We start from the raw sequence: 26,961 nt of genomic DNA, 5'->3' as shown, positions 1-26,961 counted from the left end.
AACGCGTCGAGCTCGCGTTGCTCAAGGGGCGAGATGGGGTACACCTTGCAGTTGGTCGGCTTAGCGTCGGGGACGAGTTCGATGGCGTGGTCCCAGGTTCTCCGTTCCGGGAGCGTGTCAAAAGACTCCTTGTTGAAGACGTCCTGGAACTCCTTAGCCCAGTCCAGGATGTCGGAGGGCGGAGGGGCGGAGTTCCTGGCGAAGGCTTCGGCCAGGCGTTGCGAGACAGTACTGCCAGCGCGTATCTCCTCCGAGGGGCGGAACGAGGTGTAGAAGATGCGGTCACCATCTTCAAGCTGACCATCGTCATCGTCGTCGTCGGAGTCCGGCATCAGATCAGGCAGGCCGGAGTCGTCACCAGAGACGGAATCGTCTCCGTCATCAGACCCAGAAAGGTCCATGGCGCAGACCGAGGGGAATGGGCCGGAGCGGAGTCGCTTCTGGAGCAGCCGGAGTCGCCGTAGCTCAGTCCGTTCAACGTGTTCCTCCTCGCGGCAAGTGGAGCAGCCGCGAGGGCACCGTCATCTTGACCTCCTTGGTTTCCCAATCGATCTCTGGGTTATGCTTCCGCAGCCAGGAGTACCCCAGGATGAGGTCTTGTTTACCGAGATGGGTGACGGCGAGTTGAACACGCTCGGAATGGCCTTTGTAGCGTAAGACCAAGTCCGCAATCTGGTTGATGGAGCCAGCATCATTCGGAGTGCCATCAACGTTGAAGACCGGAATCGGTTGCGCCAGGGTGCGGACCGGAATGCCATTCCGAGCGACGTAGTTCGTGTCAATGAAGTCGGAGGTGGCACCACAGTCAACAAGCCCAGAAAGGGAGAGCTTCAACGCACTGGTGGTGGACTCTAGCTCCAACGGGAGGTGGAGGGAGTTCACTCCAGGGGAGGCAGCGACGGTGTACTGCTTGGGCAATTTCTTTTCCCAGGCAGTGAGGCGGCGGAGGACGATGACCGGAGTCGCGGGCGGAGTCGGAGACGGAGTCGAAACGGGGCGGGGAGGGTATGTCTTTCGTTTCAGGCTCGTTGTAGGGCAAAGGAATTGATTCGTCATACAAACAAGCGAAACGATTTATGGACGCGAACGAGGGCACACCAGTCACTCGTCGCGGGGGACAAAATCCTCTCCGGCCATCGACTCCGCAGCCGTTTCCGGCAACGCGGCTGTGTCCGAGTAGCGGTAATACACGGGGAAAGTGAACTAATAGAGGAGTTCAATCAAGACCTCAACCCTATTAATCTACTAATCCACTATTTGTTTGTGTATGTGTGTGTGTTCGGGGGTTCGAGTTGCAGGAAACAACTAACTGACTCAGAATATCCAAATATAGCAATAGAATCTGCTTATTGAGAACTTTCTACAGATCACTTTGTACTGTTGTTATGAAACACAGAAGAAGGAACAATTAAGCTCAACCTCTAAAGTGCTTCACAAAATGAACAAGAATATGTATCTGTTCTTGACACAAGATACTAACTCAAATATGCAAACAAACTTGCTTCCTAGCCACTTGTTTCTTACTATAAACAAGATCCCTTGCTTCCTTGTCCTTGCACTTAACCTAACTTGACTACTACCTTGCTACCTGGTTACCTGGTTGTCACACTTGTGACCTAGCTGCCTTGCTTACTTGCCAAATATGGTAATAAGTGGGGTGGGATTTGTTCCTCCCATCTACTACAATCGAGCTCCTTATATACTACTCAGAAATTAATTATGTAATGTGACAATTAAACCAATGATGTGACAAAAGAAGCACTATGACTCAGTTGGAGTCAGTATGACTCAGTTCGAGTCATTGTGGCTGTGCATTCTAGAATATTCTGGACAATCAATCTTCTATATTGGAATGTTCTATTCCCATAACCAATGGTTCTGGTTCAGGTCTAGGCCGGAGTTCTGTGGCTGTGCTGCTAGAGCGGTCCAGAGCTGGTATTCTTAGCATTTCTGGGTTCATCTAGGTCTCTAGACCTATCAGACTCATATAATTCTGCTATAACTTTGGAATGTTCTCAAGTATTTAGAGCATTCAAATCATAATATTTGCTCTGTTTGATCAGTTTCTAGATGTGCTCCATTTACAGGCTCATCATCTCCCTTTTTCATAAATATTGACCGTCCTCGGTCAACTGATCATACTTGTATTTGACTACATTTTTCATCAAAACCCAGCTACATTTTTCACTGGACATGGAATTACATTTTTCAGTAATACCATGGATGAACATTCCAAGGTTACTTTCAGAAGTCTAGTGAATTTAATTATCCACCACTTATGTCTGACACCTAGTCATTATTTTGCTGAACACTACTGTGGTTGTCTAACAATATTGGGATTATCACTATATATTTCCCAGAATTTTCCACAATTTTATGGCTTGCCATCTAATTTTTCTGAATATTCCCAGCAGTATTCCATCCCATATCACCTTTTTTGTAGTTATCCTGCGCGATGATATGTTATTTACATCAATCGGTCTTTGTCCGAAGCTGTTCTGCTTTGGTCTTGCACTTCTGCAGCATATATCATTGATATCCTCTTATAACGGAGTCTTATCCTAATAAGATTGTTCTTATCGGTCATAATCAGTTGCCGATCATAGACCTCTCATGTTTGTTTGTCCTCAATCGCATTTAGCAGCTCTCGAAAATCTTATCTGGCGGTCGGCGATTTCGGTCCATTTCGGCGGTCGGGATCTTCGGTCGGAATCGGTCCGTTCCCGATCACCGTTCTCACGCGCTACCTTAACCACCATCTACGCTGCTTCAGTCAGCTCCTCTCCGGTCCAACACCCTCGCGTTCGCAATCTAGACAACCTGGACGACTTCATCAAGCCCTGGGCAACGCTGGCTTCCAGCCTTTCAGTCTATCTCGCGACTTCCGCGGGGCTGTGTCGGCGACGCGTCATCGCTCGACGCTGGTGCTTCTTTCGCGTCTCGCGCTCCGTTTCGCGTTTCTTCGACGGCGGGATGCTGACGGAAACACATTGGAGTGTTTCCCAGGTCCGGGATTATCGTGTTGGACAGGGTGAAGCACTGGTATGGGGTTCCATGCGGAGGGACCAGCGAGATACTCTCGGGTGAGTGCTCCTTTTCAGTTCTTTATGAATCTAGTCGGTCTCCTTTGCTTTCGCACCCTGTACCTCTCGTGTCGTGGCGCCTGCCTCGTGCAACTGCGCAACGTCGAATCCCGCGCTGTGTGTTCGGGATCGCTCGCGATCTCGACACGAACGTGGTCCCTTTTCGAACCCCGGTCCGTCATTCCGGCTATCTCTCACGGTAACTTCTAGGCAGATCCAGGCCCTTCCCCTATGACTCTTGGTGACTCGCTGCGGAAGCAGCACCGCTATTTGTGGCCTTAGTCAGCCGCCGCCGCTGGCCTATATATATGTGGGCTTTCTCCTCCGTTGTGCTCAGCTCCCCACCTGTATACCATTACATAATCCAGTTTAATGTACCATTATTGTTCAAATCCGCTACTCAAACTGTGCAGTTCCCATCCCGGAATGCGCAGTTTATCCAAGTTGGAGTCATGACTGATTCAACTTGATCAAGTTGAATTATCTGAGCCTTGACAACCTTGATATATGATAGTACATATTAAAGAGCAGTGACCCTAGGTCTTCAACTGTTCCTTTTTAGTTGACAGGCCCGAGTTCAGAGCTCTAGGCTATAATCCAGTCATACAATATTGTATATCATGACTGTCATGTTGAGAAAATGGGTAACATAGGTAAACGGAATGCATAACTTAAATCTCATAATTTGTAGAGGCCTGCTCCACCATATCTTCAAAATTTATAAATTAAATTCCAGATTAGACATAATGGTTGAGTTCATTGAAAAGTCTTATTATAATAGACTTGAACTCTCCAGGCCAGTGGTTCATTTCCTGATGGGAGACGCTTGCCATCACCAAGCTGAAGTTTTCCTCTGTGATCCAATTTGATCCATGAATCACGAATATGCTTCATTTTCTGAGGGCACTCCCTGGCAAAGTGACCTGTGTGATCACAGTAATAGCATCTAGACTTATCTGCAGTACTGTATGACTTTCTTGCAGGGCTTTTGTCTGTAAATTTGTTGACGGATTTATTGATATGTTCAGACTGTACAGCTTGACCAGACTGAAACATTGCAGAAAACTTAATTGGTGAAGTACCATATGTCAACTCTAATTCAGCTTTCTTAGCCTCAATATAGTACTCAGCAATTTCAGTCCTATTCTTGCCTATAGAGAACTTTTCTGCAATACCAAGTAAATCTTGTAATGTGATAGAGCCATTGTCGATTGACAGAGGCTCTATAATGACTTCCATATTCATCAAGGAATCAGAAATTTTGGAAATAATATTTCTGATTGCCCATGCAAAATAGTGTGTCAATGTAGAAACATACAAGTTACAGAACATCATATGGATTGATTTCTGTGAGTCTGGTATTACTTCTGCAAGCTTTGCACATCTGATATTGTGAATATGAAGCTTTCCACATTCTACTTGAGAGATTCTAGGCATTGTAATGAATGACCTAAGAGTATCTTCAAAATTATTCAAATGAATTTTGGGCTGGTTGTATATAGCCTTCACTTCATCAACAAATTCACTATAACTGTGAGGAGGCTGGTAGCTGTCAAGGTCCCTCCAACTGAATTGTTTGACAGGTGGAACATAACAGGTTAAGCACTCCTTCTTGTCCTGCTCATTGACTATGGGAGCACATTGGATAATTCTATTTATTTGATAAATGTAATCATCCAAATCATCAGGACCATCAGTTTTGAGTCTGGGACGATCTTCATCCAAAACATTTGGAACTTGAAAAGGAACCAAGAATGACATAATTGACCAGCAATTCTGGGTAGGGGATTAAAATGAAGAAAGAAAAACTGAATTGAAGAGAAAGTAAAATTTGATCAAGTTTCTTTGTCCTTGTCAAATAATTGGTAAGTAGTGTTGTCTTCTCACTACTTGGGTATATCTAAGCTTACACTTAGGTTTTTGATCTGGTGGAAAGTGTGCAAGATTCTTTTTGAATTATGCAATTGGATTTCTGAATGAACCCCCTCGCGGTGGGCTCCAATATAATACACGGGGAAAGTGAACTAATAGAGGAGTTCAATCAAGACCTCAACCCTATTAATCTACTAATCCACTATTTGTTTGTGTATGTGTGTGTGTTCGGGGGTTCGAGTTGCAGGAAACAACTAACTGACTCAGAATATCCAAATATAGCAATAGAATCTGCTTATTGAGAACTTTCTACAGATCACTTTGTACTGTTGTTATGAAACACAGAAGAAGGAACAATTAAGCTCAACCTCTAAAGTGCTTCACAAAATGAACAAGAATATGTATCTGTTCTTGACACAAGATACTAACTCAAATATGCAAACAAACTTGCTTCCTAGCCACTTGTTTCTTACTATAAACAAGATCCCTTGCTTCCTTGTCCTTGCACTTAACCTAACTTGACTACTACCTTGCTACCTGGTTACCTGGTTGTCACACTTGTGACCTAGCTGCCTTGCTTACTTGCCAAATATGGTAATAAGTGGGGTGGGATTTGTTCCTCCCATCTACTACAATCGAGCTCCTTATATACTACTCAGAAATTAATTATGTAATGTGACAATTAAACCAATGATGTGACAAAAGAAGCACTATGACTCAGTTGGAGTCAGTATGACTCAGTTCGAGTCATTGTGGCTGTGCATTCTAGAATATTCTGGACAATCAATCTTCTATATTGGAATGTTCTATTCCCATAACCAATGGTTCTGGTTCAGGTCTAGGCCGGAGTTCTGTGGCTGTGCTGCTAGAGCGGTCCAGAGCTGGTATTCTTAGCATTTCTGGGTTCATCTAGGTCTCTAGACCTATCAGACTCATATAATTCTGCTATAACTTTGGAATGTTCTCAAGTATTTAGAGCATTCAAATCATAATATTTGCTCTGTTTGATCAGTTTCTAGATGTGCTCCATTTACAGGCTCATCAGCGGGCGATCAACTCCGCTAACATCTCGTCACCGAGTTGTTGGATCACCTCGTCGAGGATGTCCATCGAGCGGACGTCCGCCGGGGAGGGGGCAATCCCGGGCGAGATGGTTTGGGTCGCCGCACCTGAAGCAGGCGCGACGAGGGGCACCCCGAGCCCTAGTGCGATCCAACTCCATGGGGACGGGAGCTGGAGGCACCGGAGCGGGGGCGCGGGCCGCGGGTGGCACGACCGGAGCCACCGGGCGGAAAGGGGCCGGAGCCGGGATGCGGTTGACCGGAAACGGAGTCCGAATCAAACCGCCAGGCATCTTGGGGGCGGTTGACTTGATCAGCTTGGCCCGGACCAGGGCCTCGTATTGACGGAAGGCCCGGGTGCGCCAGCTAAGGTAGTCCCAGAGGTCCGGGGGGTCGTTCGAGGACGTGATTCCGTTGTTGATCAGGGGGTCAAGTCCGTGGCGGAACTTGGTCACCTTGACCAACGCGTCGTCGAATCCGGCGAGGTCCATCAGGTCCTCGAAGTCGTCGGTGTACTGGTAGACATCCTTTATGCCCATGTGATAGGCGGAAGTCTCCAGTTTGGAGAGAGCATGATCTTGCTCATTCTCCTCGACGAACCGGAGTCGGAACTCAGAAACGAACGAGCCCCAGGACGGAAACGGAAACGGGGCTTTGCTTCCGTGGCGCTCCGCCCATTGCTGAGCGGGTCCCTCTGCCATAAACGACATGGCATAGCGGACGGCCTTTTCCTCGCTCGCCTCTCCATTGACCACAAAGGCCTCAGGGGCAAGGCGGGCGTAGGTGCGGACCGCATAGAGAAACGCGCGGCCGCGTTTCCGATCGCCGTTGAAGGTGAACGGAGGGTTTGGTCGCAAGACCAATTTTGAGGCGAGGTTGATGTCGCCAAAGAGGGCCTCGGAATCGCCCTGAACCGGAGTCGCAGGATAGGCACTCGGTTTTGCTAGCAAAACCTGGGCTACTGGTGAAGGGTGTTACTAGCAAAACCTGGGGAAGGTCACCCCAGTCACGACTGAGTGCTGTGACAAGAAATGTGACATCCAATCAAATGTGAATATCTCGATGAGTTTGATAGCTATGACTAAGCTATTACCAGATATGGAAAGGCAAATCACTATTTTTTCAGGCCGAAGACCCGTATAAACATCTGGGTGGCTTTGTAAGCCAGGGCAAAGGTATACATCCTAATTGGGCCAAAATTGATGTATCTTGACACAGCCATCAAAAGTACTGATGTCAATCAAAAATCGTTCCACATTGATCACTTTATCTTGATGGCATCAATTCCACCATCACTACCATGATCTAACACCCAAATATGAATAAAATGAATTTTCAAAAAGTGTGACATTTGTGACCCTTGGGCAGTTGCCCAGGTTTTGTGAGTAACACCCTTCACCAGTAGCCCAGATTTTGCTAGCAAATCTGAGTGAATGAGCTGGGAGTCGGAGTCGGAATCGACGTCTCCGGGGGTGGTGTTGTTTGGGGTCCGCCAGCAGTATTAGCGGCGGCAGCGGCAGCGGAAGCCTGGGTGGTGAGAAGAGTAAGGGCCTCAGTTAGGCGGTCGATTTTTGCCTCGAGTGCATCCAGCCGAGTGTCAGCGTCGGGAGTAGCTCCGAAAGGCATGACAGGTGCGGGGATGACAGGAGTGACAGAGGAGGAGGGGACAAGTGGTAGGGGCAGTGACGAGGGCGGAACGGACTCGTATTCCGAGCCTGAGTCAGCGCCGAACCTAGCAATCTTGTCCGGTTGATCCCGTAGAGAGTTTCTTCTGCTGTAAGGGCAACCCCGGAGGCCTGAGATCAAGGTCCTAGCAGGGGAGGATCCAAAGCGTGAACATTGGTAAGCAAATACAAATGAAGCTGACCTAGCAGGGGAGGATCCAAAGAGAAGAAACTCTAAGGGTCTGCCTGCTAGGGAGCTGACTATATACTGCTTGTCCGTAGCTGCCGCTGTTGGGCACAGAAGGCTTGGGCGGCGTCGCAGGCAAGGTCCCAGGGCGACCGTTGGGAGGGCGTTGACGGATCGGTGATTGTGCGGGCGAGATGGAGGGCCGGACCGGAGACGGAACCGGAGTCGGACCGGAATCGGAGGCGTCTCCGAGGGGCCGAAAGGGAGGTTCCCCTGACAGACACCATCGTGAAGACTTTCGAAATCAGGAGGGATGCGGTTCGGGCAAAAATTCGCGAAAACATCAAGATTTTCAGGGACCAGGCGATGCTGGAGCTAGCAGAGGCAGAACACGAACTTAGCAAGGAGCGGGCGGGCACGAGAAGAGGCAGAGCGCAAACAACAAGATGCAGAGCGCAAACTTGGCGAGGAGAGACGGGCACGAGAAGAGGCAGAGCGTAGGCTAGCAGAGGAGCAACAGGCGCGGCAAGACGAGGTAGCTGAGCTGGAGAGTGAAAAGAAGGGACTAGTCGAGAGACTTCAACGTTTCGCGCGCGCCTTTACTAGTACCCCACTACAGTCCACTAGCTCTTGATCGAAACCTTCTTTTCTTCGAGTACCCCTACTTGCCTCATATAATGTACGATGCCATTATGCTTTCCTTTACCTCCTGGATTCCCTCTAATTTAAATTGACTGTGTTCGTTCAAGGTGAACAAAAGCTTCGTTGTCTTTTTGTACACCAACGAATAGCCATAACGATAAATTACGAATACTCCTTCTGAACAAACTTGGCAATCGTTTGCAGCTGGATATTCGACGTCCCCTCGTATATCGCGCCCTGTCCCAATCTAAGTCAATGGTAAACCCAGTAAAGCAACCACTCACAATCTTCGAGTCCTGTCAGTACTTCTCGATCCCCGTTTCCCGCGTGAAGCCGACCCTGCCCAATCACTCGATCGCCTGTCCGCTCACCCGTTGCGTTCTCAGCGGGTATTTTGAGGTCGTCAAAGTTGAGTGTGCAAGTGGAAGACGCGCGGATGCCGAAGTTTCTGCTCTTTCTTGGAGATTTGGATGCCCATGTCCTTGGTTGTGACGAAACAGGTGATCCCCTTGTATCCTTTACTCGGGTCAATCTGAATTAGGTGAGCTATGCAGCAATAGATTGAAGCAAGCTCACATTGGCGAATATAAGAAATATTTCAGCTTCGTACGAGTTTGTTATCCGCATCTTGGAGCCGTTTATTACGAGTCGCCGTCTTTCTTGGCACGTGTCTGAAGAGCAAACACGTCTGACCCGGAGGCTGGTTCAGAGAGGCAGAACGAGCCGAGCTGCAATAACCGAGTTAGAGGCCATGACCAAAGACCCCCAATGTAACGCGCCTTGGATTCAGCGAGCTGTGGTAGCCATTTGTCTTGCTGCTCTTTTGTTCGCGTATCTCCGGAATATCGTGTTGACCAGTGTGTTGTGGACGTCGCAGAGGACAGAGATAGAGGGGTCGACTTTGACAAGCTCTTCCGTCACGGTAGCGATGATGGCAGAAGTGAACGAAGACTCTCTGCCACACATTGCCGCTTTCATGCCTACTGTCACGATCCCGGCTCTCCTGGTTGATTGTAAGGGCAACCCTGGAGACTCCGACGAAAGCCTAGCAGGGGAGGATCCAAAGCGTGAATAAGACTACGGGAAATACACGGAGGGACCGACCTAGCAGGGGAGGATCCAAAGAGAAGAAACTCTAAGGGTCCGCCTGCTAGGGCGCCAACTATATACTGGTCGTCCGTAACTGCCGACGTAGAGCGCAGAAGGCCTGAGCGGCGTCGCAGGCTCTGTCCCAAGGTGATCGTTGGGAGGGTCTTGACGGATCGGTGATTGTGCGGGCGAAGGAGGCCGTGGACGATGGTCGGGGTGGGTCGGAGCGTCCGAGGGGCGCCGGTCGGATGCGCCTCGGATGCGTTCGGAGGGTCCGAAGGAGGCCGAGCGGGGGGTTCCCCTGACATCACCCCCCCTTTGAATGCGGCATCCCGACGCATAGTTCGGAAGGGCAAGGAGTTGAAGGTCGCTGAGGCGATGTGCCGTGGTTTACCTGGGTACCTCCGATAGAAGTCCGCAATTTTGTCTGGCGCGAAGACACGGTCGAACCGAACCCACGAGTCGTGCGAAGCATCGTAGCCTTTCCACCTGACGAAGTAGTTAAGACGCTTATACCTTATCCTGGCATCCAAGATTTCCTCGACTTCCCATTCAGGGACTCCGTCCTCTAGTTCGGGGGGCGGTTCGTCGTAGCCGGGTTGTCCATTGAAGGGGTCGTCCTGAGCAAGCTCGAGTTTAACAACGGGGAAGACTCGGTGGAGCTTGGAGTAACGCGGGGGGAGGTCGAGCTTGTAGGCACCTTTGCTAACCTCTGCGAGCACCTTTAACGGTCCGAGGCGCTTGTGGGAGAACTTCTCGGAGGGCCGAGTTGTTCTGATGTCAGAGGCATCTAACCAAACCTTATCACCAACTTGAATATTCGAGAGCGTCCGATCGTCTCCGATCGTAGTACCGTTTATACTCGTCTTTGGCTTTGGCGAGCGCGGCCTTCGCCTCGGAGACGCCATTCGCTATCCGATCGCGAAACTCGTTCACTGACTCCAACTCTGAGCGGGTGCCCGGCTCGAAACCCATTCGGGGGAGCCGGCCAGTGTCCGTCATAAAGGGTACCTGTTGAGTGGAGGAGTGAACGTGGTTGTTATAGGCGAACTCAGCGGCAGGGATAAGCTCGTCCCAGTCGTCTTGTTGGTAGTTGGTGAAGATTCGGATGTACTGCTCAAGCTCCTGGTTAACGCGTTCGGTTTGTCCGTCGGTCTGCGGGTGGTAAGCCGTAGAGGTAGCCGGCTTGACGCCAATTAAGCGCCAGAGTTCGCGTAAAGTCAGCGATGAACTGCGAACCGCGGTCCGAAATGTACTTCTCGGGGTTCCGTGGTGTCTCCAGACGTTCCGATAGTACAAGCGGGCAGCTCCGACCGCGTCTATTGTCGTATGGCATTCGGTGAAGTGAGCGCGTTTCCCGAGGGGTCAACCACTACCATAACCGCGTCATACCCATGGGCCTCCGGGAGCTCGACGATGAAGTCCACAGTGACGGTGTGCCAGCGCTCGGGGGGGACTTCGGTTGGATGTAGCTCCCCGTGCGGAAGCCTTCGGAGGGCCTTCGTACGACAGCATAAGTCGCAGGTCGTGACGTAGCGTCCGATATGGCGGGACATCTGTGGCCACGAGTAGTTGCGCGAAACCAACTCCAGGGTCTTGAACCGCCCGGCATGTCCGGCGACACGCGTGTCGTGGCAGAGCTCTATAATGCGCCTCCTCAGGTCTTTGTCTTTGGGGACTACGACCTTGCCGCGGAAGTACAGGAGGTCGCCTGAGACGGCCCACTCGTCCGAACGCGATGAGCGGGGGCCCCGAGCTTGACCTCGGACCTTCAAGAGTTGCCGAGCCACAAGTGCGACGGGTTCCTCTAGGTCAGGCTCACCGGATAGCGCTTCCTTGATGTCGCGGACAAGTTCGGAGCCAGGCCCAGAGACAGTGACGGCCTCAAGCGCGAAACGTGGAACAGTTCGGGGCGTAAGAGGGTGACATCCGAGTTGTCGTCGGAGACACCGTGGTCAGGCCGGGGGGAGAGAGCATCGGGACGGCCCATCTGGCGACCTGGGACGTGGTGCAGCGTAAAGTCAAACCTGGAAAGGTACAACGACCATCGGGCTTGCCGACGATTAAGGTGTTGCGCCTTTCGGAAGTATTCCAAGTTCTTATGGTCAGTCCAGATCTCAACCGGATGCGCGGCGCCCTCGAGGAAATGCCGATACTCCTCGAGTGCGCGGATGATCGCGAGCATCTCCTTGTCGTGAATCTCGTAGTTGCGCTGGACATCATTTAAGCTTTTGGAATAGAACGCTACAGGGTGCCACTTCCTGTCCGGGGCGGATTGTTGTGAAAGAACCGCCCCCGTCGCATAATCTGAGCTGTCTGCAGCTCATATAGCTGTATCTATGCAAAAGATGTGGGCCAGTGCCCAGAGGGGTAATGCAAAAGATGAGGGCAATGGCCCAACAAGTATTTTCTTTAATGATATTTCTTTAATTCTAAGCCCTGTAGAGTGGTATCAGTGATGGGATTGATGGCATCTAGCTAAGTTGACTAATGTGGAACTCTTTCTGATGGCCATCAGTGAGTTTGATCACTGTGTACAGCTAGATCAATGTTATGTAAGTGATGATTGATTTCCTTGTTTTTGTGTTATTAGGACTATAATATTACATACCGCATATTCGCCCTGAAGAAAAGGTGATTCCTATTACTTCTTATGTAATTGGCTTAGTCATATACTTCAAATGCAATGAGAAATTCAACAATTATACCAGGTTCAACATCTTTTGCATTATACTCAACATCTTTTGCATTGGCTCCTTGGGTACTTGCCCACATCTTTTGTGTAGAATGAGCTATAGAGGGTGCTGTCTGCTTCAAGTCGGAAAGGCCGAGAGTCGTCCGGGATTGCTAAGACAGGTTCTGATACGACCGCGTCCTTGATGGCTTGAAAGGCGGCGGCTTCGGCGTCTCCCCAGGTCCATTTCTGGTCTTTCTTGGTGAGCGCAAAGAGAGGTTGCGCTAGGGCCGAGAAATCCCGAATGAACCTGCGGTAGAAATTAGCAAACCCCAGGAACTGCTGAACGTCCTTCTTGTTTTCGGGCGGAGGCCATGCGGAGACTCCGGCGACCTTAACGGGGTCCATTTCGACATGGTTGTGCGAGATAATGACCCCCAAGTACTCGATTGATGATTTCTCGAAGTCGCACTTTTCCTTGCGAAGGTACAACTTGTGCATTCGAGCCGCCGAAGGACCTCCCGGACGATCTCGCGGTGCTTGCGGAGGTCCGAATGTGCGATAAGGATGTCGTCGAGGTAGATCATAATGTCGCCTGAAAGAATGAGATCCTGGAAAATGTCATTCATCATCGTTTGGAACGTCGCGGGGAGTTTGTCAGGCCGAAATACATCACCAAAGGTTCGAACAACCCTCGGTTAGTCCGAAAGGCCGCCTTCCACTCGTCTCCTTCTTTAATCCGGACGTTATTAAAACCCCAGCGAACGTCGAGTTTGGTGAAGTAATGAGCGCCCTTGAGCCTGTTGATAAGGTCGTTAATCAACGGAAGGGGGTACTGGTTCTTAATCGTCATTGCGTTGAGGGCGCGGTAGTCCTGGACAAACCGAAGCCCTCCGTCCTTTTTCTTAACGAAGAAGACGGGGGAGGCCATCGGAGATTTCGAAGGGCGAATACGGCCTGTGGCAAGTCCTTCCTCGATGAACTCGTCAAGTTCGCTGTTCGAGGGGAGAGATCGGATACACCTTGCAGTTAGCGGGCTTCGGCGTCGGGGACGAGTTCGATAGCGTGGTCCCAAGCCCTTCGTTCTGGTAACGTGTCAAAGGACTCCTTGTCAAAGACGTCTTGGAACTCCTTGGCCCAGTCCGGGATCTCCGAAGGCGGGGGGCCGAGTACGGGCCAAGGCCTCTACAAGGCGTTGGGACACTGTACTGCCAGCGCGGATCTCCTCAACTGGGCGAAAGGAGGTGTAGAAGATGCGGTCGCCGTCTTCAAGATGCTCGTCGCCATCGAGATCTGGTGAGGGCTCCGGAGGGTCCGGAGCAGCTCCGAGCTCGTCGTCAGCATCATCTGGGCCAGCGATATCAATAGCGCAAACAGTGGGGAAGGCGCCCGCAAGTAGTCGTGATTTAAGGAGTCGGAGCCGCCGAACCTCGGCGCTGTCGGTCCGCTCTTCGTCACGGCAGGTAGAGCAGCTGCGGGGGCAACGACTCATTTTCACCTCCTTTGTTTCCCAGTTGATCTCGGGGTTATGCTTTTTGAGCCAGGAGTATCCGAGTATCAGGTCCTGTTTCCCAAGGTGGGTTACAGCCAGCTGAACGCGTTCGAGTGTCCGTTGTACCGTAGAACGAGGTCCGCGATTTGGCAAATAGACCCAGCATCATTGGGGGTGCCGTCGACGTTGTAGACCGGGATGGGTACTGAGAGATTTCGGACTGGCACATTATTCCGGTTGACATATTCTGTGTCGATAAAGTCCGAAGTAGCTCCGCAGTCGACCAGACCCGAGAGGGAGAGCTTGAGCGCGTTCGCAGTGGACTCAAGTTCAAGGGGGAGGTGCAGCGAGTTAACGCCAGGAGCGGCAGAGGTGGTATAACTGCCAGGTAGCTTTTTCTCCCAGGCAAGTCGGCGAATCCGAACGGGGCTTCGGAGGGGGCAGAGGGTGCGTCTTTCGTTTCGGGCTCGTTGTAGGGCAAGGGAGTTGATTCATCATACAAACAAGTGAAACGATTTATGGACGCGAACGAGGGCACACCAGTCACTCGTCGGGGGGACAAAATCCTCTGCCGGAGCCTCCGAATGCGCCTCCGCTAAGGCCGCAGTATCGGACAACCGCGCAAGCAGCTCTCCCAGCATCTCATCGCCAAGTTGCTGGATTACCTCGTCGAGGATGTCCACATGGCGGACGCGGGCGGGGAGCGGACAGTCCCGAGCCAAATGGTTGGGGTCGCCGCATCTGAAGCAGGCTCGACGAGGGGCACCCCGAGCCCTAGTACGATCTAGCTCCATAGGGACGGGAGCCGGAGGTACCGGGATGGGGGCGCGGGCCGCGGGTGGCACAGGCGGGGCCACCGGGCGGATGGGGAACGGAGTTGCTGAACGAGTGATGGGGAAGGCGCCGCGCGGAGCTCCCGAAGCGGTCCGCGGGGTAGCCGTTCCCTTAATGAGCTTCGCTCACACCAGGGCTTCATATTGTCGGAAAGCCCGAGTGCGCCAGCCCAGATAGTCACGGAGGTCTGGGGGGTCGTTCGAAGAGGTGATGCCGTTGTTGATCAAGGGGTCAAGTCCGTGGCGGTACTTGGTTACCTTAACCAACGCGTCTTCGAAGCCAGCGAGGTCCATCAAGTCCTCGAAGTTGTCGGTATATCCGTAGACATCCCGCATTCCCATGTGATAACCCGCGCTTTCCAACTTAGCGAGCGAGGGTCCTGTTCGTTCTCCTCGACGAACCGAAGGCGAAACTCGGAGAGGAACTGGCTCCACCGAGGGAAGGGGAAGGGGTTTTTGCTCCCATGACGCTCTGCCCATTGCTGAGCAGGTCCCTCCGCCATATAGGACATGGCGTAGCGGACGGCCTTTTCTTCGCTCGGCTCTCCGTTAACTACGAAGGCCTCCGGGGCAAGCCGAGCGTAGGTTTTGACCGCGTATAGGAAGGCGCGGCCGCGTTTGCGATCTCCGTTAAATGCAAACGGGGGGTTTGGTCGTAAGACCAGTTTTGAGGCGACAGTAATGTCACCAAATAACACATCCGCGTCGGGGGCATTCGGAGATGCCGAAGGCGGTTCGGGAGCTGCCGGAGGTGGTGCGGCAGCGGAAGCCTGGGAAGCAAGGTGGGTGAGGATATTGGTGAGGTTGTCTAGTTTTGCCTCAAGTGCGTCCATGCGCGCGTCAGCGTCCGGGAGCAGCTCCGGTAGACATAGCGGGCGTAAAGACGACAAGAGCAGAGGAGGAGGGGTCAAGTGGCAGGGGCGGTGACGAGGGGGGGTGCGGACTCGTACTCCGAGCCTGAGTCAGCACCAAACCTGGCAATCTTGACCGGTTAATCCTGTAGAGAGTTTCTTCTGCTGTAAGGGCAACCCTGGAGACTCCGACGAAAGCCTAGCAGGGGAGGATCCAAAGCGTGAATAAGACTACGGGAAATACACGGAGGGACCGACCTAGCAGGGGAGGATCCAAAGAGAAGAAACTCTAAGGGTCCGCCTGCTAGGGCGCCAACTATATACTGGTCGTCCGTAACTGCCGACATAGAGCGCAGAAGGCCTGAGCGGCGTCGCAGGCTCTGTCCCAAGGTGATCGTTGGGAGGGTCTTGACGGATCGGTGATTGTGCGGGCGAAGGAGGCCGTGGACGATGGTCGGGGTGGGTCGGAGCGTCCGAGGGGGCGCCGGTCGGATGCGCCTCGGATGCGTTCGGAGGGTCCGAAGGAGGCCGAAGCGGGGGGTTCCCCTGACATTGATGACCTAGTTGACTGTTCGACTAAAAGTTGGGTCGACCGGGACTCGACCCACTCAAACAGATTTTTGGCCTTCAACATGATGTTTTGTGACGAGTGACTCACAATCGACCAGGTTTCCCAACTGGAAGAGGTGCCTCGCTGGGAGTCGGGTCATGAGGCCATTGCCATAGAATTCTTCTATCATGATTCATGACCCCAATCTCCCCGATCCCAGGGACGCCAGAACTGCATATAAATGCGCAGCTTTGCTTCACCGTCGCCTTAAACTCGCCTACTGATCATTTTTTTTTTTTTTTTTTTGTGGCACGTTTGTGGTAGTAGCGCGTAAGGTTGGTTGATCACGGGTGATCAACTGTGATCAAGCAACCTTCCACAGCCGTCTTACCGCCGTCATCGTTCCCTCCTGCTGCTACCCACTAAAACCCCGCCTCCCTTCGACATCCAGTCGTCTGGGAGGACATCCTCCTCCTCCAATAACTTGGACCACGTTCTGCCAACTAGTGATGCCTTAATGGCACGTTTCCCATACCTCCTCGTGTTGGTCAACGCACAGTCGATGTCGATGTGGTTTTGGAGAGCTTTCCTCCACCTGTTCAGTATCTCCTCGTCAGTGGCTTCATCCCTCTCTTGGATTACCCACTCACACTGTAGCTTCCAGATGAGGTGGGCAGATTCAGACACAAGGATGCAGTACAACCTTGCTGCACCTTTGTCCCCCCATTTGGTCGCGCCGCAGGTCATTATCTGGCCGAATGTAATGGTGAGTCTTCTTCTTGTCTTTCTCTCCCACAGTTCCTCAGCAAGTCTCCATCGCCTACTGATCATCGAGGACTCAGACTTGAAGCAACGGAGGATTCACTTCCTCTTTCTGTTGGAACAACAAAAGCTCTAACTGCGCAACTCTGTGCTCAGCCTCTTCTGCATGGTGGTCTGCTTGCTCCCGTGCCCGCTGTTGCTCTGCTACAAGAGCTGGATAATTCTCTTGTCTCTTGCATCTTTGTTGATGGCCTTGCAACCAGCTAGATGCCATGAAAGTGACCTAGTTTATGGGAGACATCCCTCTCTGGGACAGGCTTGAGGCTGCTGCTTATGTTATGGCAGCAGGAGATATGCTCGATGGCAAGGGAAAACATTGTCAAAAACCATATGCACATATGGTCCAAATATGCCAATTTCTCCAAATATTCACCAATAACTAGGATCATTAGGTAGTGAAGCAAAGCTGCAATGTTTATCTGCAGTTCTGGTGTCTCTCTCCCTAGTTATTTGTGAATATTTGGAGAAACTTGCATATTTGGACCACATGTGCATATGGTTTATGACAATGCTTTTCCTTGTTATCAAGCATAAGTATCTCCTGCTGCCATAACATAAACAGCAGCCTGAAGCCTGTCCCAGAGAGGGATGTCTCCCACAAACTAGGTTGCTTTCATGGCATCTACTTAGCTGGTTGTAAGGCCATCAAAGATGCAAGAGACAGGGGAATTATCCAGCCACTTATAGTAGAGCAATAGCAGGCATGGGAGCAAGCAGACGACTAGGTAGAAGAGGCTGAGCACAGAGTTAAACAGTTAGAACTTTTGTTGTTCCAACAGAAAGAGGAGGTGAATTTACATGCTACAGAGGCCGACCGTTGCCACAAGGACCTTGCCCAATAAGTCTAATGTCTCGCGCAGATACTCACTACATCTAACATAGGGCAATCTTAGTACCGTAAGCCTCCCGAGTTCTGATAATTTTCTTTACCCTCCAAGTTGCTCTGGCTTTCGCACTGCTCAGTAAATATACATATAAGTAGACTACTAGTACTTACTACACTCCAGTGGGTATGTGATTATATAACTCCAATGAAGCTGGAACTGAATAAGGGATACTCAGTTACCTCTTTCCCTGTTGAGTGCACATTGACTTGTCGTTGAGCTCAAACAAGAAATTGAAGTGGTCCGGTAAAGATGTTTCACAGGAGAAAATTATATAGAGTGGGCGGATTATCTGAATGCTTGGAACGACTTCTTCCAATTCAATTTTTCGTCGAAAATTTCGGATCATAGGCCCCCGGACCGACGAGCCGGCCGGTGCGGCTTTGCCGCCGAGGTTATAAGAAACGCAATCGAAGCTCGACGTGGCTTTCTACCCTCACTATGTCCCTCGGAAAAACTGTTACTCTTTCCAGCGGTGCCGTTGTCCCGCAGTTGGGTCTCGGGACGTGGCAGTCCAAGCCCAAGGAAGTTGAAAATGCGGTGGGTGGTTTGTGTGCCGGCTCATCCTCCAAAAACTGATCTCTCTCATCGATGTAGGTAGAGGTCGCTGTTCGCAATGGCTACCGTCATCTTGACTTAGCGATGATCTACGAGAATCAGGATGAAGTTGGTGTTGCGCTGAAAAAGGTCATTCCCAGTGTGGTGACGCGCGAGGAGCTCTGGATCACGAGCAAATGCTGGAACTCTTCGCATCAGCCTGCAGAGGTGGAGAAAGAGCTCGACGAAACCCTGAAGCAACTTGGAATTGACTACTTGGATCTTTATTGTGCGTATGTTTCCTGCTCTACATCACCTATCTGAAGAGGCAACAGTGATTCACTGGCCTGTGTCTTTCGCGCCTGGAAATGGATTATTCCCTCCCCATCCCACCAAGTCTGGCGAAGTCCATCTCGACCTTGAGACTTCTTTGGTTGACACATGGAAGGCCATGCTTGCGTTGCCGAAAAGCAAAGTGAAGAATGTCGGCGTCAGTAACTTCACGATCGAACATCTCGAGGGTATTATCAAGGCCACTGGTGTTGTGCCCATCGTGAACCAAATTGAGGCCCACCCCCTTCTGCCCCAAGACGATCTCGTTGCGTATTGCAAGGAGAAGAATATCCATATTACTGGATATAGCTCTCTCGGCAACAACTGTGAGTTCTCCTGGACTTTCGTCTGCTCTTTGTTCACCGATTTGTTTTTAGCGATTGGTGCAAAGATGCTTACAGAGAACCCTGTCGTTATCGAAGTCGCCGAGAAGTTGGGTGCGTCGCCGGCACAGGTCCTCCTGGCTTGGGGTGCCTATCGTGGCTACACCATCATTCCCAAGAGTGTCCAGTCAAGTCGCATTATCGATAACTTCAAACAAGTCGAGCTTGGAGCCGAAGACTATGAGAAAATCAACGCATTGGGCAAGGACAAACCAGTCCGATATAACATTCCCTACCGCTATGTTCCGAAGTGGGACATTGAAATGTTTGGCGAGGAGGCGGAGAAGGATGCGACAAACCACGTCAAGATCCAGTAAAGCAGCAGATTGTAGCACTAAGTTGTATTTTGTTTATTCTGTAACTTCATGGTCAAGAATAGACTGTGTCACCAATTGTCACGCCATGCCTCCGCTGTCTCGTTCTTCATCTGGCATGGGATACGAGCGCAAGCGCCAGACCACGGGCCCTGTTCCCAGCTCTTCTACATCTTCCTTCACCCGCAACGCGTTTGCTATGCACGACCAAACGCGTTCCGCATCGCCACCAGCTTCCACGTACTTCCCCCAACTTTCGTCAGATGGTGCTGGCTCGCGCCTTAGACCAACGCCAGACGCCGAACCACACTTCGCCTACAGCACAACACTTAGACGACATAATGCTGATCTTCCCCTCTCCCCCACCAACTTCGCCTCCGCAGTTAACACGGAAGCATCTAATTTGTGGACTAGAGCGGTGAACGTCGTTACTGGACGACCAGCGGAAATGGATATAGAGGAGGGAAGAAACTCGCCGCACCCAAAGATCGAACCAAAAGACACCATGTCGGCTCGCTTTGCGCATTCTTCTGTTGACGTACGTTTGCATGCGCTTTTTTAGCCAGCTAATTTGTGAGATTGTTATAGGAAGCAATTGCACACTTCAGGACCTCTCTAGACTCTGGTCTCTTACGCTCCGACATCCCCAATCTACTTGCAACTCATGGGTACAACGAATTCTCTGTCTCGACCCCAGAGCATGTGCTCGTCAAATTCGCCAAAACCATATACGAATCCCCACTCATTCTACTTCTTTGCGCAAGTGCAACGGTCAGCGCACTGATGGGCAATGTTGACGATGCGGTTAGCATTGCTGTAGCCGTTCTCATCGTCTTAACAGGTACGTGGTAACTAATCACACATTACGGATCTCATCCCGTCTAGTCGGTTTTGTCCAAGAGCAACGTTCGGAGAAGAGTTTAGAGGCCCTCAACAAGCTCGTTCCCCACCACTGTCATGTCTTACGCGAAAACCAAACAATTCATATTCTGGCCAACGAACTTGTGCCAGGAGATGTCGTAACGTTCTCAACGGGAGACCGCATACCCGCCGATATTCGAATCGCCACTGCCTTCGACTTGGAAATCGACGAAAGTAGTCTAACGGGTGAAACGGAAGCCAGACGGAAAGGTGTAGAAACTTGCTCGTACGAAGGACCACACCGGGATCCGGTGTCTTTGGCGGAGCGGTCATGCATCGCATACATGGGAACCCTGGTCAGAAGTGGACGAGGGAGCGGAATCGTTATCGCCACTGGGACAGACACGGAGTTTGGGGTCATCTTCTCAATGATGCAAGATGTCGAGGAGAAACGGACTCCGCTCCAGCTCAGCATGGACGAACTCGCAAAAAACCTTTCGATTCTTTCTTTTGGAATCATCGGTGTTATCTGTCTCATTGGCGTCATCTCACATCGGTCATGGCTCGACATGTTCACCATTGGCGTCTCGCTTGCTGTTGCTGCTATTCCAGAAGGACTACCCATCGTTACGACTGTAACACTCGCGCTTGGTGTCTTGCGGATGGCTAAACGTAAAGCCATCGTAAAGAAACTTCACTCAGTCGAATCGCTTGGTAGTGTTTCGGTGATTTGCTCGGACAAAACAGGGACCCTCACCAAGAACGAGCAAACAGTCATGGAAGCATACACGGTCGATGAGCTTGTGCAACTCGATCCACCACCACCAAGTCTATCACCCGCGCTCTTAAAGACCTTTGATATCGGTGTTTTGTGCAACAATGCTGCAAGAAACGAAGAAGGGATCGTTGTTGGCCAATCAACCGATGTGGCCTTCATAAACGTGTCATATAATCTTGGACTTGCTGATCGCAGAACGGTGCGCATCTCTTATCTTTCTCGCCTAGCTGCGCTCATAATGGAATTTCAGACTTTCAAACGACTCTCGGAACGACCCTTCAATTCAGAACAAAAGTTTATGGCTGTCAGTGGAATTCACACCGATTCAATGACGCTGGGTGTGAATGGACGAGAAATGTACTACATGAAGGGCTCGATCGAGTCGGTGCTCGAGCGCTGCAAGTTCTATTATGTCAACGACGAGAGCACGCCGGCTCTTGACGCAAGCACCAGAGGAGTTATTCTTGGAAAAGCACAGGCCGTTGCTAGTCGCGGGTTACGCGTCGTTGCTATGGCCTTTGGTATTGGCTCGGCTGGTGCAACAACCGGAACTTCAACGCCTGCGGGGAGCCGTAGTCAAAGTCCCAACCCGGAAAACTCTCGAGATGGATGGAACCTCGTCTTTGCAGGCTTCCAGGCAATGCTCGACCCACCTCGTAAAGGAGTCGCGGATGCTATTGGCTTGCTGCAGGCAGGTGGGGTCCAGGTTGTTATGATCACTGGTGATGCGGAAGAGACGGCTTTGTCGATTGCGCGCGAGTTGGGGCTGAAAGTTGGTGGACATAGCGCAGCGCCGGGCACTTTCTGTTTGACGGGCAAGATGATTGACCAGATGAATAAGGCGCAACTGAAGGAGCGGGTGGGGACTGTTAGCGTGTTTGCGAGGACGACGCCGAGACATAAGATGGCGATCGTGGAGGCTTTCCAGTCAAGAGGGGCAGTTGTGGCTATGACAGGTGATGGAGGTCAGTTTCCAGCTTTTAGTTTCGGGGGTGAATCTAACATTTATCGAATAGTCAATGATGCTCCGGCGCTGAAAATGGCTGATATTGGTGTCTCAATGGGCAAAAGCGGGACGGATGTGGCCAAAGAGGCCGCAGATGTTATTCTCGTTGATGATAACTTCAGCACGATCCTTCCTGCGGTGGAGGAAGGTATGTGGCATCTCTCTGTTCTACTCATTAGGGCCGACCCGTCTCAGGCAAATCGATCTTCCACAACATCCAAAACTTTTTGTCGTTTCAACTCAGTACCGCTGCCGCTGCGTTGTCGCTCATCACACTCAGTACATTCCTTGGATTGAACAATCCTTTGAATGCGATGCAAATTTTGTTCATCAACATCCTCATGGACGGCCCACCCAGCCAGAGTCTGGGTGTAGACCCTGTTGATCCTGCAGTAATGCGGCGGCCTCCACGGAAAAAGGATGCGCCTATCATTACCAGACGGTTGTTATACCGTGTGCTGTTTTCCGCGTCCATCATTGTCATTGGAGTTTTGTTCGTATATATCTATGCGCTGCAGGACGACAAAATGTCAAGACGAGAGCAGACTATGGTCAGTTTCTTTCTCCATTTCGATAATGTGCTGAAGACTGGAGTAGACTTTCACGTGCTTCGTTTTCCTCGACCTCGTTTCGGCGATTCAGAACCGAGGTATTGCTTGTGGGCTGCTGCAGAACAAAATGCTCGTCACGACGGTGTCAATATCGGCGGTGACCCAGCTCGCGTTGGTCTATGTGCCTTTTATGCAGGCCATATTCCAGACTGCAGCGCTCGACTCGGGTGACCTGGGCATCATACTGACGTTGGCGGGGACGAGCTTTGTGTTGCATGAAGGGAGGAGGAGGTATGAGAGACAGCTGAATCTTGATCTAGTTTGGGCAGAGAGTGTGGAGGGGGTCGTATAATAATAATCGCTTTCTATGTATAGTTACTTATTGGGATGGATGGTTAGTACTTTAGTATGTCCTCCACTCGCCGACCGTCGAGCTGTTGAGGTTATTAGTTTTGGCAAGTTGGAGTGAGGAAAGACAGACTTGACTGCAGTCATTCCGTCAAATGATGCTCTGTAGGTGCCAAACTTGATGCTGAGAGGAAATGAGGAGAAGTCGCTTTCGAGGAGATGACTTACTAAGCGTCACCAGTGCATAAACTGCCCGTTCGGGAGTAAGAGATGATTTTAGCACCCGTAGGTCCGACAACAGTGTAGTTTAATGTTCCGGACGGGCCTGTCCTTCCGCTGCAGATGATGAGCCTGGAGTGGGAGAGAAACAAGGAGCACATACGAGATGTAATGGGTCGTATAAATGCCAACATAGCTCGCCACTGTCGTTGTCGGGCACGTTGACCCACACGCATTGTCGACAATCTTCAGCCCTTTATTGAGGACGTCTAGAGCGACGACCGGGTTGCCTTCTGGCACACCGAACACCTGCATGAGGTGGAAGAACTTGGTCGAGGTCCCTGTTGGGGCCAGATATTGCTTCCACGAGTACGAAAACGAGGACCCGACACTGAGTGTGGGGAAGCGCCATTCGTTGCGCTGGCGCGGGGAGTCGGGGTTCTTGGAGTCGAGCATGGCGGAGGCGTTGGAGGTCAGGTACATGCTGTAGCAGCTGGCGAAAATTGGGGCGCCGGGTGGGCAGGTCGCGGTGAGGATGCCTGAGAGTTATGCATTAGGAAAAAAAGAAGCGAATATGTTTATAACACACCTGATGCCCCCCAGGTCATGTCGCCCACTTTACCGTACAGGATGACACCTGAGGTACCATTTGAGAGCGTTGTTGAGCTGGGGGCCCGCTCCGCAAGCTGGAGTTCATCGAAACCCAGCGTTATGCCAGCCAATAGGGAGACGACAGTGAGCAAAAGCGCGGCTCTTAGCATCGTGCAGTTGGAGAAAGTGCTTGGGGCGCCATCTGCTTTTATTTGCTCTTTAGGAGTTGGTTAGGGAGTTGGTGCAGTGACGGAAGTTCCTGGAGCTACCTGTCCCTAAGACACAGAAAAATCGCGGAAGAGTTTGACTAACCTTGGCGGGCGTGGATCCACAAAAGCTTGGACGACGACTGTGCATTGCATGACAGGGGCTTATTGCACCTTCGAGATTAAAAGACTCCAGAAATCGTGGTTGTTGACAGAAAAGCACGGCCACGTGATGGTGATTGGTCCTTTCAAACACGCGTTTTTGATCCACAATTCAGTCCCAATAGCTCATTGTTCAGACTTTTCGCCAAAAACTACTCCATAAATCACCTACAATAGTCTGAGTGGTCACATTTGTTTCACCTCCTGTTGCCTCTTTCCCCCCTCTTTCCACCTTCTACTACTAGTATGGGGACCCGCGGATACACGTTGGTTGATCTTCGAACTCATGAAAATAGTCATCTGATGTGTTGAACAGCATCTATCGGTACAAAGGATGGTATTTTATCTACTACAGCAACAACGACAGCTACCCCAGCGGTAAGTGGTGTGGCTGGCTACTCGACGATCTGCTCGGAACTGACAAATCATATCAGTGGTTGGTGTATACCACCTCGCCCAGATACCGGACGGTTCGTGCCCAGAGGAGGAATACATCGCATGGCTGGCCGCACGCCGCGCCAAGTTTCAAGCTCTCCTCGATAGACCTGAGTCAGAGCAAGAGCGGGACGACCCTCTTCGGTTTTATATGGACAAGTCTCCACCGAAGAATGATCTCTTCAATGAGTGGATTTATGAGATCGACTTGGACCACCAAGTTTTTCTTGGTGAGTCGTTGTTGCCGTCGCCTCGAGGCCTTCTTTTGACACAATGCAGTCGACAACCAGCCATTGTTTACACTGAGACCCCGGCCAGCCTCCCTGCGCGTCTTCTGCAAATCCATTAGCTTCAACTCGTATGGTCACCGTGGTTATGCCCGCACCACACCTCAACGAAACATATATCACTGGAAAGCAGTGGCACCCGTGATCCCCGACGAGGCTATTTCGAGCTACAACGTTGTCGACGGCTTGACCATTAACGAGCTGCTTGGGATCCCACTTGCGATTCCAGACTACGAATTCGCGCGCATCACTCTCTACGAGTATATGGTCGGTGGTAACATGCAGCCTCTCCAGTTTGGATACCACTTTACGCGGCTCGAAATGGTGTCAGACCCAGCCGACATCTCACCATACATGAAGCTATGGGGCGAACAGATTCTGCGTGTGGGGTTCAGCCGAATGTTGTTTGGGCTCGAGGGAAAACGCACCGGGAAAGTCGTCCTAGGCCCCGCAACCCGACCGGAGTTGATTCCGCTCGCTCCCAGAGTTTGCATGAAATTCGCAACACATCTTGACGACGAAAAAAACCGCAAGAAACACACTGTTGAGTTCATTGTCGCCATTTCCGACTATCAAAAAACCTCGGGGGCTGTCAACAAAGAGGCTGTCTATGGCGTCCTCTTTTCGTTTTTCCACTGCGTTATCGTCCAAGTTTTGCAGACTGGTGCAGTAAGGGCGACCTCAGCATTGCCCTTCCTCCCACATCTCTACACGAAATCCCCGTCAACCCCTGGAATTGCAGCCATCGCGCGTTTGGTCCACTTTGAAGTCATTTCGAAGCTGCCGGTCATTGGACCTGCGCTGGACGAGGGCCATTTCCTCAATAAAATCCCACTGGACGTGCTACAGCGTCTCGCAGAAGAGTTGCCTCCTCTTGACCTCGAAAATCTCCGGCGAGCTTCTGCTGTGTTCCACGTGGCAGCCACCTCCGTCTTGAAATATCCACATGTGGGCCAGTTCAGGCTCGAAAACGCAAAACATCTCGCCCCAGCACCACCGGACCCCATAAGCGATGACGAAGACGATGTCAACGCGGGTGAGGGGGGGGGTATTATGACTATGATGATGATGACCAAGAGGGCTACAACAGCGGCAAGCCTCTCTATCGTCTCCGCGCGGGCAATTTTGAGGCGGCGGTGGGTACTGAACGGGGAGAGACACTAGTGGTTGCTGGTGGAAGAGGAATCGATCCGGCCATGCTGTCCAGCTGGCGGATTAGTGCGGGGGACGACAAAAAAACTCCAGTGGCAGAGGCATTGCTTTTCCTCAAGATCACGGAGGGCGGACAGAAGAGGGACTGGAGTGTGAAAGTGGGATATTGTGACGTTCTGGCCGAATGAGCAAAGACTGTATCCCACAGCATTTAGTGCTTCCTTAGTTAAGATTGGTGTGCTCGATTTTGCAAGGAGTGACTCGGAACTGGATGCTTGTGGTGGAGGAAGCCCATGTTGACAGGATGTGAGCAAGATGTGTCTTGATGTGTCCCAAAATGGGGCTCGAAAAACCCACATTTGCGCAAAATAGTGACACAAATTGGACACAAAGGTCATTTCTCCATAAAAGTCGTCCTTTTTGATGCTTCGGGTCAATTTGGTGTCACACTCGTGTCACATACCTCAACTCCCTCAAAAATGTCGATTGGCGACTTCATCTCATCTTTCTTCCCTACTGTACACAGCGAGGCTGAGGAGAAGCCCGCGGAGGACGCTCCCACAGACGAGGCTGCCGCTGAAGAGCCTGAGCCAGAGGAGCCTGAAGATGTGCGTGTTTCGTGTCAACCTATTTACCTCTAGCTAACAACCGGGACAGGCCCACCCAGCCATCCGCGAGGAATGCATGAATAGCGCCTCATGCGCGCCCATGAAGCACCACTTTGAGAAGTGCCAGGAGAAAGTCATGGAGGGCAAGGGCCACAAGGGCGAGGACTGTGTTGAAGAAATGTACGTTTGCGGCTAATTGCTTGTCTACCTAATTCCTGACCCTCGTCTAGGTGTATGTCGCGCAATTCTGTTTCTTCAATGCCCTGCTGACAGTGATTACCCTTCTCATCTGACGACAGTCCAGTACGCCGATTTCTTGATACCACTGCCTGCTCTTATGTCCTCTGCCCAGTCTCATGCATTGTTCCGAAGCCTGTGCTGCACCAAAAGTCTTCTCGAAGCTCAAGTAAGAGTGGATATAGTGCGTTCTCATGGTGTTGCGGCGTTGTTGTTTCTGACAATTGTCGCGTTCAGCTTAGACTGGAC

The 26,961-nt window shown here is 51.2% G+C and overlaps 4 protein-coding genes across 4 annotated transcripts; 3 read left to right on the top strand and 1 right to left on the bottom strand.

Annotated features, from left to right (window-relative positions):
* Positions 1–2,613: 2,613 nt before the first annotated feature.
* On the top strand, positions 2,614–3,318 carry MIND_01381600 (uncharacterized protein; the record flags this gene model as incomplete). The annotated part of the gene is made up of 2 exons (XM_037370234.1): positions 2,614–3,083; positions 3,294–3,318. The coding sequence occupies 2 exons, from the start codon at positions 2,614–2,616 to the stop codon at positions 3,316–3,318; spliced, it is 495 nt and encodes a 164-aa protein (XP_037213235.1).
* A 5,353-nt stretch (positions 3,319–8,671) lies between these two features.
* Positions 8,672–9,136, bottom strand: MIND_01381500 (Acyl-CoA dehydrogenase, mitochondrial; the record flags this gene model as incomplete). The annotated part of the gene is made up of 4 exons (XM_037370233.1): positions 8,672–8,746; positions 8,794–8,805; positions 8,861–9,025; positions 9,086–9,136. 4 exons carry the CDS (start codon positions 9,134–9,136, stop codon positions 8,672–8,674), a joined length of 303 nt encoding a protein of 100 aa, XP_037213234.1.
* A 10,001-nt stretch (positions 9,137–19,137) lies between these two features.
* On the top strand, positions 19,138–22,819 carry MIND_01381400 (Calcium-transporting ATPase 1; the record flags this gene model as incomplete). Its single annotated transcript, XM_037370232.1, has 7 exons — positions 19,138–19,809; positions 19,860–20,112; positions 20,157–21,109; positions 21,161–21,875; positions 21,927–22,064; positions 22,112–22,467; positions 22,514–22,819. The coding sequence occupies 7 exons, from the start codon at positions 19,138–19,140 to the stop codon at positions 22,817–22,819; spliced, it is 3,393 nt and encodes a 1,130-aa protein (XP_037213233.1).
* Positions 22,820–26,346: 3,527 nt separating this feature from the next.
* On the top strand, positions 26,347–26,745 carry MIND_01381300 (UCR-hinge domain-containing protein; the record flags this gene model as incomplete). The annotated part of the gene is made up of 3 exons (XM_037370231.1): positions 26,347–26,475; positions 26,525–26,655; positions 26,706–26,745. 3 exons carry the CDS (start codon positions 26,347–26,349, stop codon positions 26,743–26,745), a joined length of 300 nt encoding a protein of 99 aa, XP_037213232.1.
* Between the last annotated feature and the right edge of the window lie 216 nt (positions 26,746–26,961).

Source organism: Mycena indigotica (assembly GCF_014461135.1).
Source record: "Mycena indigotica strain 171206Taipei chromosome Unknown Mind.scaff0017, whole genome shotgun sequence".
In the NCBI taxonomy this organism is placed as follows: Eukaryota; Fungi; Basidiomycota; class Agaricomycetes; order Agaricales; family Mycenaceae; genus Mycena; species Mycena indigotica.
The sequence above is the reverse complement of the archived record's forward strand: the minus strand, read 5'-3'. Positions and strand labels throughout refer to the sequence as shown.